General features: G+C 39.4%; 1 protein-coding gene across 1 annotated transcript in view; it reads right to left on the bottom strand.

The window, feature by feature from the left end:
- Nucleotides 1-13,666, bottom strand: part of snd1 (staphylococcal nuclease and tudor domain containing 1) — a 209,615-nt gene that overhangs the window by 157,713 nt on the left and 38,236 nt on the right. The window contains exons 11-12 of the mRNA XM_073867828.1: nucleotides 10,945-11,046; nucleotides 1,620-1,726 (exon numbers count right to left, since the gene is read on the bottom strand). Of these exons, the coding sequence (XP_073723929.1) occupies nucleotides 1,620-1,726; nucleotides 10,945-11,046 (209 nt within the window). The remainder of the gene's footprint in view (nucleotides 1-1,619; nucleotides 1,727-10,944; nucleotides 11,047-13,666) is intronic.

Here is a 13,666-nt window from a genome sequence, read left to right as displayed (position 1 = left end):
TCAATAACCACGGAGCAATCAAACGTGAGCTGGAGGATACGCTTGAGTGACGGTTAAATGGGTAAATTTCTTATCGGGGGCTTTTAGTGTAGACAGCTTCCTTGATTATAATAGAAGCAAGCAACACGATAAATGCTAGCAAGTTTGTTTTGTTGGTGTGAAAAATAGCTCCAAACTCAAACCTGCAAATGGGGTCACAGCATATTTGTACACCAGCACATTATGCATTATTATTTACTGTAATAAATCCACAGCAAATAGACAAGTGCCGTTCTGTATGGTGGTAAAACCAATGAGCCAAAAATAGGTGTAAAAAACAGAAACTATTTTCATTTATGTAGGGTTTTCAACAACGGCTCTCACCAAATTGTTGGTGTTTTTATCACTTGGAAGTCTCAGACCTACGCTACGCCTAGATGGAGCAACAGGTGTAAATTCTACACATTGGACGTAAAGTGCATTTTACGTCCAGACTAGTCTTGCGACCGGGTTTATTTGTGCTGACAGGATTATTCCACTTTCATCAAAAAAATTCTGATAATTTATCCCATGTTAGAGCTGGCGAAAAAAATTGTCTGCGATTCTCATGCGCGTCTCATAAGTAAAGCCGGTTCGGGGATTAGATACTACACAGAGCCGTATTTCACCGAAAGCTAGGCAAAATCGCGTTCATAATTATGGAAGAACGTCTTCGATTAGGAACGCGATTTTGCCTAGCTTGTTGATGAAATACGGCTCTGTGTAGTAAATGCCGCTCCATCTGAAAGCAGGTGATAGCGGTTTACTCCTAATCACCGAACCGGCTTTACTGATGAGACACGCATGAGAATCGCAGACGACAACATTGTTGTATGATACTAATTGTCTTTGTGTCAGTTTATTGTTTAAAGTGGTTTGCAAGTGTGCGTTTAAAATATGTAACGTGTGACCTTGCAATGTGATTACGTAACATGTAAGGTCGCGCTGGCACATCACACGGCTAGTGCAAGACAATCGTTTCGCTAGATAAGACCCTTATGCCTTGGTTGGAAGCTGCATTGAAACTCCAAACCATTGAGGTCCACTAAAGTCCACTATATGGAGAAAAATCCTGGAACGTTTTCCTCAAAAAACGGAATTTCTTCTCGAATGACATGGGGGTGAGAAAATTATCTGGATTTTTTGCAACTGAACTCTTCCTATGAAGATTGCAACATTATGCTTCCTGTGATCATTCCACATTACCATATTCCCAAATCAATGTTATCTTTTCCAAGCATTTTGGGACATGTTTGGGTAATCACATCCCTAGACATTTCACAAAATCATGTGCCATGGCCTGACTTACGTTAACAAATATGGCAATAATTCAACACAGTAGTCATACAATAAAAAAGCATATGCCACACTAATTATAAGGGTGAATCTCCTAATTTTATTTACTACTTTTAACTTTTTGCCTCTTTTTGTCAACTGTGACAGCTATCATGTCTAGGGCTCTGAGGGGATTTTAATATGAAGATCTATTTTATATTGATTTTTCTGTTTCTTGCTTGACTACAGAAGATTTGAAGTGTGGAAACGGGTGTTTAATGAGCCAAAAAGCTGAAGTGATTTGGTATCTGGTTGACGGTACTCACATTCCTCCAATGGTGACTGTAGCACAGGTGCGCTCTGGGAAGGCAGGGACCCCACCCATTTCCGTAGCAGTTGTGGCGGCTCTGATGTAATCAACCGTGACATTAACCTGTAATGATACAAACGAAATTGTTAACCCAGTGGTCTCCAAGAGTCAATGAAAGGCCAAGAACCATGGCCTATATACAGACTATAAGCCTGTCAGGGGTCTGGGCTATGGAGATAAATTGACCAGTGAAACCACACGTGAGGACACAGAGAACTGCAGCGTTGCCATGTTTTATGATGTCGCATTAAACCTGACAGAATTACGCAGAGAAAGAGCAACACGTCAAACTCTGAATTTGATATCTTCATACAGGACCGCAAATCAAGCGAAAGCGGGCTGTAAAGAGAGTTTACTGACCTAAAAAAACAAAAACAATGGATTACAAGCCTTTTGTGAAGGGTGGACAAATTGTGTGCGGGCATCCAGCGAGGGGTTTGGTGTGTGCGTGCACAAGCATGACTGTGGGCTACTTTTCAAGGTGACCCTGAGTCACTGTGAATCATGTCAGGCTAGACCATAGATCTCCCCAGAGGAACCCAGACCAAACATGGAAACTGTTTATCACATAGTGAGAAACCGGCTGGTAACTTTTTACTTTACAGCACAGACAAGTGCAAGGTAAGAAAAAACAAAACCTGATTGTTTCACTAAAAAATAAAAATGATACCAAACCGCTCCAGGTTAGGAAATCGACTGAATTTTGAGGTCACACCAGAACAGCAATTGCATTCGGTCTTTGGTCTTCTTGTTTGTTCTGAGTAAATAAAAAACCTTGCGTTATTCAAAAATAAGAGAAAGACGGTGATCTGACCAATTTTGTTCCAATAGTTTAGCATAAATAGAGGGTTGGAAGCCATTGTGACATAGTGAGCTGGATCCCCCATCTACCTTGACATCAAGGTGGATGTGTCATTAATTAGGGTGGCATTGGGACCATGCAAGGACAAAGACTATGCCCGACCAATTGCCTCACGGTCTATTGGGTACGTGTGGATTGATTGTATCCAGTTATAGAATGAACAACTACTACGCATGGCTGCGCATCTGTAACGTCACCCACCTTAGAAAATATGAAGCGAAACTAACGGTCATAAGCACTTTCCTTTTGTCTCCGCCCAGCGGCTTACGAGACTAAAACATATGCTCAAGACATAAAAAAATCTAAAACTGTGCTCTACCCCAGTAAAACTATAAATAGGGTGTAATTCTAGATTGTATGGTAATTGTTGGAGAGGAATTGGTATGGTTTGGATGATCAAACACTTTAACACGTTTTTGGGTCACTCTTTGGAGTCGTCTTGATGACCAAGTTCAGTTCTCTTATAAATGAATATCAGTCATGTGACCTTTCATGTCATCCACTCTTTTTCCAGCTTACTGCCGCTACTGTAGGCTACTGACAAGCATTAGCTAGCTTGATTTACGGACTTCTTATCTTTACGGTCTATGATTCGTACAGATATAGTAAATGGCTACAAAAGACAACATTTCGCACCTCGACTGTCATGAAAAGAAACGCTACTTTCAAAAAATATCATTGTTTGGGTGAGATCCCTACTCAATCCCTGATGCGTTCTTCCAGCCGCTGTCCGCTGCTACTGAACTACCACTATTTTTACAACACTAAGGCGGCTTGACACAACATGAAACTTTGCTCGAAGTATCACCTGGATCTCTACAAATAAACGCGAGCAATGAGAACATTGTTTGTGTACACAAAGTTTACTAAAAAGAAAGATTTTGAACAACTGACTTCTGCTGTTTTGGTGTCCTCTCACCATCTTTGCCAGACATAAAAAAAATCGAACTGCGAATAAATGAATCTCACATGAGGCTCCCTTTTCAACTAGAAGGTCAATATTGTTTTTCACTTGTGACAAAACAACAAATTATCTGTGCATTTATATGGAACTATGCTTAAGGAGCTATCCATATTTAATCTCCTCTCTCCTTACGTCACATTTGGAGATCGATACTTCTTGACTAGGAAGATGGCGGCGAGCGGATGCCAAAACAGCCAAAGTCAGTTGCTCAAAACCTCCTTTTAGTAAACTCTGTGTACACAACCCATGTTCTCAACGCTCGAGTTCATGTGTAGAGACCCTGGTGATACTTCGAGCAAAGTATCATGTTGTGTCGAGCGTTCTTAGTGTTGTAAAAATAGCGATTTTGATCCTCACAACATACTAAAGGCATAGCTTCTAGTTCTTTTGCGACCACTTTAGGTACTCAAAATGGCGGAAGACAAGTTTGAGATGTGAGTGACGTCAGCTGATATTCATGAATAGGTTTGTTTGTTGGAAATCTGTTTCGAGAATTTGGTTGCACACAAAGAATCATACTCAAACATGGGGCAGTAGTGACGGTTTCCTAAATCAAGACTTCCTAAACCAGGAATTAGGCCTTCACCAAGAAGCTCAGAGGGGACACAAAAGTGAAGTAAGTGATGTAATGACCAATGTACGGTAACCCATACTTGGAATGTGACCTCTGCAGTGAGTAGTGAACACACACGGCTATGGGGACAGGTGCCCTTGCTCTAGGACACATCAGGCTAACAGACTCGAACTGGCAACTCTTGGGTTACAAGCCCGATTCTCTAACCATTAGGCCACGACTGCCCATCAGCTTTTATCCAAAGCAACTCCCAGAAAAACATTTGATCAGTAAGTGTGTTCACTGGAGGTCAAACCCATGACCTTTGTGCTGTTATCTGAACGCTCTACCAATTGAGCTATAGGATCAAAGTTAACATAACAGGAACAACTCCTGGAGTGTATCTGTGGAACACAGCTGAAAATGCCCTTGGATGAGCCCTGAAAGTGCAGATTTTACAAGAGTACCGTGCTTTGTGGCCATAAAAAATATGTAAAAAGAGGCTTATTGAAGGCAAAGAGAATCAAAACAAAGTGAGGCAAAAGGTAAGAAAGTTGCAAGCTACAAAAGAAAACCCATGGCCTACAGTCTACCCTGCTTGAACTCATTCTGATTATCCCGAACCCATTTGCCCCAAAATAAGTATGTAACCCAGCCTAATGGACGTAAATGGAAGTTCATTAGATGGGGGAATCCTGTGGACCCTCATTTTCTTACCCCAGGAGTCTTGTGTTTCATCAACAAATAAAACACTAAATGATTGCAGTTTTATACTCTCTTCTACTCTTCTTGTTCCCTCTCTGAAAGGCAGAGACAGCTCTGCACCATTGGGCAGGAGTAATGAGCTCGGTTGAACGACCAAGTCTCATAAAGAAACACAAAACGCCAACAATTCCCTCTCTTTCAGAGGAGCGAAAGTGCACATGAAGAAAGACAAAATGAAAGAACGAGACATCAAGAGAGCAGCCGTTTTGGGAAGCAGATGACAGATTAAATGGTATAAGAGTTGTGTCTGAATAAGAAAGATCTGATGGAAAGATAACAGTGATGGACTAAGAAAAACCCAGACTGAAATGATGCTAATATTAAAGCATGTGAAAGGTCCAGTAAAATGTCCTGTGGAAATGAAGGGTGGCACATATATGGCAAGCGTGCATGCATGTTTTAGAGACATACACGGCTACATCTGCTTAAGTCCCTGTGAGCAATCTAATGCGGTGAGGGTAGGTGTAGTCAGGAAATTCGGTTATACATATTTCATGGATTAAAAGTGAGCTACTACACTCGCACGCCGCTGTAATTCCCTTTAAAGCAGAAGCCGGAATGGAGGAAAAGATGGATAAGGACTCGCCCCCCCAGCTGCAGACGAGCGCGAATCAGGGTGGTGGTGCGTTTCTCTACAACGTGTGAAACTCGGCGCACATTCGTTCAAGTGAACGAATAAATAAAGCAGCATTTTTGGTATGCACCTGCACAAACACAGACATCAAGCTTGACACTGACATTCCACTCAACTCTCTCTCTCTGCTTCTTGTTCACACACACACACAAACCTACATAACAGGAGGCACTTTGAGCGGGCAGGATTATCCAAACGTGCTTTTTCCTGATAAGTGGATTAATGAAACATTTCCATTTGACTTTTTCGCTGAGGCAGAGACCCTCTACAGAGGCGCTACTTAGAAAGTTAGCCAAATCTAGCTTTGGATTATGTCACCGCCAAGTTCAGTTTCAATATGGGGAAGGAAAGGGGAGAAACGCCGCTCTCCACAGATTTACCGCCATTACCCACTGCTAGTCAATGCCACTCTTTCTTTACAATCCTCACAAAAGAGGGAACGCGATTTGAAATGGACACTACGCTCCAAGTTCTTCTACCTGTCTGTGTGCCCTCCAGAGAACTGCAGCTCTGAAAAGCCAGTGTGACTGTGCTGGGTGACTGTTGTTGATGTTGCCGTTAAATTAAGGTGCGATCGCACACCTGCTGAGATAAGGCAGGGCTCAACGCAAATAATTTTTTATACTGGCCCGTTTGGGCCAGTGGTTCAAATTTTCACTTGCCCTGCCAAAATTTTCACTGGTCCCAATAAAAAAATGTCAGTGTCACATATTTAAAAATAATAATTCAAAAGTCAAATATAAAGGTATACATACAACAGACATGTTCCAACGAAAAAAGGCTCCCAACTTTTCTGCTTTAGATGTAAACTGACAGCAAATTGTGCAAAATATTGCATTGTTCTTCGTTGTGTTTTTACCCAAGTAAATGTCTGCTTCCAAGATGTAAAATAATATACATTGATGAAAATATATTTTAGTGACCGAGGGTGAAGCACTGGCCCAATCGGGCAAGTGACAATACTTTTTACTTGCCCGAACGTCTCTCACGCTTGCCCCGGGCCACCAGGCAGTCCTTTATGTTGAGCCCTGTAAGGGTTCCCACATTTTTTGGCAAATGAATTTACATGACTTCAAATTGCTTGAGATCACTGCATAAAGATGGTTTAAACTCTTACAGTTCACACTCACAAATTTAAAGTCAATTAAATACTTAAGAGTTGAACACATCACTTAAGAAAATACCATGCCAGCGCAAGGTTTTTTATATTAAAAATTTTTCCAGACATGGAAATCAAGTTTTAAAAGTTCCAATGTAATCAAAACTGACAATTCTTATTTTTTTATGTAATATTGCAGTGTTTATTATAAACAATTTATATGTGCAAGTCTTTCTTTTTAATTCATGTGCCCTCATAAACTTCAATCAAAATCTATAAATGTACTTCCACCCTCTTGTGGCGAACATTCTCTGATGACGTCAGATAGTTTGGGTGGGGGAATTCTTTAACTCCGCCCCCTCCAAGTGTCGTTGTGGCTAGAAGAGATACAGCTACAGCCAAAATCTTGTGAAATCTCACCGGATGATCCCTGTTTACACCCTAATCCTACCTCAAAACCCAACTTTTCACATGATGTATCCTATCTAGCTAGAACCGCAGTTTTTTATCCGAACCCCCTCTCACACCTAACCCCCTCTAACATCTCGCGAGATTTGGTCATAGCTGTATCCATTCTAACAAGAACTGTCAGAACCGCCACCTTTTCTATATCCAATCAAAGAACAGTATAAAACACAAGCCACGCCCACCACGTTCCTCGTCTGGTATTCTGTTTCACTTGGAAATCCATCACACCATAGAAGTCTATCGTGACTTCCGGTTCACTGGGACTTTAAATCATCAGATACTTTCAGCTGTTTATGTAGCTCAAATGGTACACTGTTAAAAAAAGTTCAACTTAAAAACTTAAGTTACCTTGTTGCAATTTAGGCTACGTTTACATGGAAACGATCTGAAAAGAAAACGCAAAAGTGGCGTTGCTTATTACTTTTAATTTCGTGTTTATACGAGCGTTTTGAGGGGGAAATCTTCATGCATATGGTGACGCAAAAGTGTGTGATATTCGATGTAGTATGCACTCCAGGCGGCTAAGTGGCAATGTGAAACACTGACACACAACACCACCAAGTCCATTTTTAATGAACTGGCTTATGCCTGTGAGAGCCACCGTGAGCAAACTTTTGCGTTTTTACCCTTTAGACGAGAAAGCGAGCGTAGATCGTTTTTAAGATTTCCACTCTGGAGGGTGGTTTTACTTTTTTGCGTCTTTAAGCCCCAAAAACACCGTCCCCTCGAGCGTTCTCGTGTAAACAGGCCCTTTAAAACGAATGAGTTAACTAATATTTTAAGGCAATATTTAAAAGTTTTACTGGATGGATGTGTAGATATAGATCATGGGTGCACGTGCGCCACATCCACTTTCAGCTCTTGTGCATGGATTATGGTTAAAACTAATTTTTGTAGAAATTAACTGCATTTGTACCAGCCATTATGGCAACCTCTTACTGCACAAATTATGCTGGTCTTTCTGGATTTCATAATAATACGACCACAATTCGCTTCAGTGGCTTATCGGAAGTTTTACACAAAGGAGCTCAAAGATTGCTGCGCCCCTCAACTACGTCAAAAATAAGGTGGATAGACAGACCACATCATAACACCCAAAGACAAAACACAGTAGCATCCTGAACAAATCCACCAGGCAAAGAAATTGCACCTCGGCAAATACCCTGGAACCAGGGGTCAGAAACTACTAATCCCTGAGATAAGTCTGGAGGCAGCACATTCATTATAAATTTCATCTTAAATGCCAGAACAAATTTAAATGAAATGGGTTTGGAGCATAAAATCTTTCCTTCTGACCAGATCTTGCAGATGAGATGTGATGGTGTCAGAAAAATTGTCAAAAAATGGGACAGTCCCCTTAAAAAAAAGGTCCTAATATGTACCATATAGGTACAGATATTTATATATTTTGTATCAATATGTACCTTAGATGTACTAATATGCACTCTTTGGTACCAATATGTACCTCTGAGGTACTAATATGAACCCTTTAAGTACAAAGGTGTACTTCTTGAAAGTGTGACAGCCAAGGATCATTTTTGACTATTTTTTTCCTGGCAGTGTAGATCTGCACTTCATCATCATCATCATCAAGACATCTAAAATACAGACCCACATCAAATTGTGTTAATATTTTAAACATTTGAAACACATACAAATGTCCAAAGCTGTTGCTAGGGCAGCAGGGGAGATGCTAAAACGTGCTGCGCCTCAGTCCAAGGCCTCATCTTCACACGTCATTGTGTCCTAGCAACAACAAAAATATCTCGACAACAGCCTCTAAATGCTTGCCTGCATTTCATTGGTAAAACAGAAAAAAATTCACTTTCGATTATTCAGTGTCATCCAAAAATCACCTCCAGTAAAAGACTTGTAAGAAATGTTACCTTTGATTTGGAGTGTGCTTAATTTCATACACAATTTCAAAGCACTTCATTGACATTTAATGAGTCAAAAGTGGATCCTTAAGATGATTGCGTGCATGCGCTGGCATCTTTCGAAGCTGTAAAAGTGTGAATAAATCCAAACATTCCCACACTGTTTGCATTAATATGCAAACAGGCATCTTACCGTGCCGGGCGTTGTATAAATCAAGCTAAACTGACAACTCCTGCTGAGTGCGTACGCAGGAAATGCCTAGCATGAAACTGATCTGAGATTAAACGCGTTCCTTTCCGTTTCCCGTCTCTATCGACTAAATATTCAAATGATCTCAGGTCAGTGAACCAGCAAAAGCAGCAGCAATAAAATATCGGTTTCTAGGAGCTGCGGCTGCTTTATGCACATAAGAGCGTAATATAAAAACGCACTAGCAATCCAGAACCCACCAAACATCTGAGAAAACACTTGCTTGTGAAAAAATGTGCTGTCAGGGTTAAATCAAATGGCCCTTAGAGGAAACATTTTCCATTACTCTACATAAACACTTAACCGCTTGGACGAGAAACATCTTCAACACACAATTAACCTCGGCCATACAATCTACAGTAGGGCTGCCCATTACACTTTAATGAGTCCCAATATGAGAAGAACAAGTATTGTCAGAACTTTCAGCAGCTCTTTATAACCCGCTGACTCAATGAAACACATTGTGATTCAAGTTTGGGATATTTCTGGTCATTACTAGTCAAGAAGTGTCCATGTCCCACTGCCAATTTTTTGTATTGTGACATTACATTGGAAGACATTTACTCCAGTTTCTCGTTACTATAATTCTCAAAACTATACTGTATTAAAGTAAATTGCTGTTTTTAATGTAATTTTACTTTAAAACAATACTTTACTCACCACCATGTCATCCAAAATGTTGATGTATTTCTTTGTTCAGACGAGAAGAAATTATGTTTTTTTGAGGAAAACATTGCAGGATTTTTCTCATTTTAATGGACTTTAATGGACACCAACACTTAACACTTAACTCAACACGTAACAGTTTTTTTCAACTGAGTTTCAAAGGACCCCAAACGATCCCAAACGAGGCATAAGGGTCTTATCTAGCGCAACGATTGTCATTTTTGACAAGAAAAATAAAAAATATGCACTTTTAAACCACAACTTCTCGTCTTCCTCCGGTCCTGAAAGCGTCAGCGTGACCTCATGCAATACGTCATCATGTCAAGAGGTCACAGAGGACGAACGCGAAACTCCGCCCCAGTGTTTACAAGTGTGTTGAAAGAGGACCGTTCCGACGTTGTTGTATGTGGAATGATACTAATTAATGTCTTTGTGTCAGTTTATTGTTTAAAATGGTCCGTAAATGTGCGTTTTATATATGTAACACGTGACCTCCCTACGTCACTATGCATTTGCGTTAGCTCGCGCTGGACCGGACCTAGACGAAAAGTTGTGGTTTAAAAGTGGATATTTTTTATTTTTCTTGTCAAAAATGACAATCATTTCGCTAGATAAGACCCTTATGCCTCGTTTGGGATTGTTTATAGTCCTTTGAAACTCCGTTGAAAGAAACTGCTTCGTGTTAAGTGTTAAGTGTTGGTGTCTATTAAAGTCCATTAAAATGAGAAAAATCCTGCAATGCCTTCCTCAAAAAACATAATTTCTTCTGGACTGAACAAAAAAAGACATCAACATTTTGGATGACATGGTGGTGAGTAAATTATCTGGATTTTTCTTTTAAGAAAATGGAATATTCCTTTAAGTCAAATACTGCACGTGTATGTCAGTGACCGTGCACCTATTTGCATGCACATTTTCACACGTCAATAGCCTCTGTGCTTTTGCATTCTTTGTGTTTTCAACAGAAAATGTTATTCATGGCTTGCTTGAAAAAAGTTGCTGAGCTCAAGGTCTGTGCGGTCAATGCGTTCATTGACTCCAAAGAGAGAAACTTTGGGAAATAGAACTGACTTTTCAAACGCATTCAGCACAGAAAAGATCACATAGGATAAAGAAACACATGTATATATATTAGTCTCTCACCTTTTTCCCAATGAGCTTCTTCCTTAAGAATTCACGTGCCTCAAACATGTAAGGAATGTCGTATAGGGGACGGAAACGTTTATCTTTGTCCTTGTTTTTCTCCTGCAAGGAAAAAAAAGAGAAGTCAACATCAGACACGGACAGAAGTCAATATCACACAACAATACAAAAACAGGCACAACAGTCTCTCGCAGGACTTCTTTTAAAAATTGAGCTTGTGTTTAGTTTCTCATCTTCCACCCCCTCACAATCCCTTCCAATTTCATTCCTCTGTTCCTCTTTTGTTTCTTTGAAATCCCTTATTCTTGGTGTGCTAACCATACCAACAGCACATGCATTCCTGAGTACTATAAGAAACTACAGTTAAAACCTCATTTTAATTTTTTTTCAAGAAAATAAAGGGTTTTTGTTATTTTTCCAAGACAACTGATTGTATGCTCAATATTTCAGCCTCTCATGAGGCAGCTGGGGCTGCAAGGACAGTATGAACAAACACACTATGCAACCCTTAAAACACATTCTACACAAAATATGAAAGAAATGTGATACAATTTTGTGTTCTGGGAAAAATGTTTGTTTCCAGCTGGTGGGAACACTTTTTTAGGATTGGTTTGTTTCAGGCAACAATGCCCAGAGACATTTTAAAGGTAAAACACAAGCAGGAACGTGAGATTTAAAGCCCGGTACACACAAAGCAGACAGTCGGCGGTCATGCAGGTTTTAAGCACAATCTTGTGTGTAAGACTTGATTATTTCTACACTTTTTTGGTCGATTCACAATGCCGAATCGGAGGTAGCACTGATTTAGGAGTCAGATCATTCTGATTAGCTGTTCAACATAGCCAACCAGTGCACGAAGTCAAGAGGGAAAAATTTCTTTCAGCTCTCATTCAAATATGTGAATATTTTAAAAAGATATGGCTCAAAAGAATTACAGCTATATAACGAAACTGAAATATTTTTCATATATTTACATCAGGAAAATTACTAAATATCTTCATGGAACATGATCTTTACTTAATATCCTAATGATTTTCGCATTCAAATAAATTGACAATTTTGACATTGCTACAAATATACCCGTATGACTTATGAATGGTTTTGTGGTCCAGGGTCACAAACTATTAAAATCTTTTCAAAGTAAAACACAAAAAAATGTTCATGGTTGTTGAATGACCACTGTAGGTCAATGAAGTGTTAGTTTAAAACATTTTAAGTTAATTTGTATTCTTGTGCATTTTCTTGCACATAATACCTTAGTTTGGGGGTTCAATCCCACATTATTTTTTTCTATTAAACACGCAGTTTCCCGGACAGGGATTAGACTAGTCCTAGACTTAAACACTTTTAAGAGCTCTCCAAACTGAAAACAACTTTCACTTACAGATCTTAAAATACATCAGGGCCCTTTGTTTTACTTCAAGATGCACACAGGTAATGTTTTTAGTAAGGCATGTTGTTTAAAACTAGTTATATTTCCTAATTAAACTAAGGCCTAGTCCTGGATTAAGCTAATCCTGGTCCGGGAAACCGCCCCATAGTGATTGTAAGACTAATTGTAATTTAATTTGAGGTGCAGATTTTATTTTCAAAGTTCAAATATTTCAGTGCCAAATCTCAGATATACATATTAGGGGTGTAACGGTACGCAAAAATCACGGTTCGGTGCGTACCTCGCTTTTGAAGCCATGGTTCGGTTAATTTTCGGAATAGTAAGGGGGAAATGCAAACATTAAACTGCAGGTTGTTTATTACTATAAACTTTTTTTAACAATTTGTTTACACTTTTTTTAAACACTTTTTATTAAAATATAATATATAAAATTAAAAAAAAGAATAAATAAAATACTGCTGCAAAGTTCTCCACTAAATAACATTTATTTTATAACAGTAGGTTACTCTTTTCTTAACCTTCTCTTAAACTTTTTTAACTAAAACCTTGCACTAAACTAACAAATTCAATTCCTGAATACATTTATGAACTATTAGCCTACATTTTTGCCACCAAAAAATGTTTCTGTTTGATTTAGGATTTTTTTAAGTCACAGTATTAAATTGGTTATGTACCTCCTCTGCATAAAAATAATGATATAGTTATTACACAGTCATATTGAGACGAGTGAGTTGTATACATAACCATCTTTTATCTTTTGCACGTTTCTCCTAATCTTTGCTTGTGTTGCCAATGTAAGCCGTGACTTAAACTAATGAACTCCTCCACAGTAACAGCTGAGTAAGCCCGGGTTACAGCTTTTCTCTGTCCTGACCAGATTAACTGATGATCGCATTGTGACAATGATATGATTGACGTGAGGTGCAGATGAAAAATCTGATCACGCATTCCTTATTCTCGCTGTCACAGAAAGCGCGTCTCATGATTGCGTAGCAACGAAAGACGCGCAACCTCTCGCGCACTTTTGAAAGAACAAAACAGCGCATTGACACACGTTTAACACTCGCTTCTAGATGCGACACGTAAGTGGCCCTGTAAACGTTTTTTTGTTTGACAGAAGACTTGCGCTGAACGCAGAGACTTCCGCCACTTAATATGTTCGTGTGGAAACGCACACAACATATTATGTTCCACCTATGTTTCGCACACAAAAGATTGCATTCGGCCATACATATACAGATATTGGGGCGTCACGATTCTTCAAGTCCTTGATTCGATTACATTTTCGATTCTAAGGTCACGATTCCTGATTTCTACTTTTTTTGAAAG

This window comes from Misgurnus anguillicaudatus, chromosome 1, assembly GCF_027580225.2.
Source record: "Misgurnus anguillicaudatus chromosome 1, ASM2758022v2, whole genome shotgun sequence".
Lineage (NCBI taxonomy): Eukaryota > Metazoa > Chordata > Actinopteri > Cypriniformes > Cobitidae > Misgurnus > Misgurnus anguillicaudatus.
Note: the sequence above shows the minus strand (reverse complement) of the source record. Positions and strands in the feature narration are given on the sequence as shown.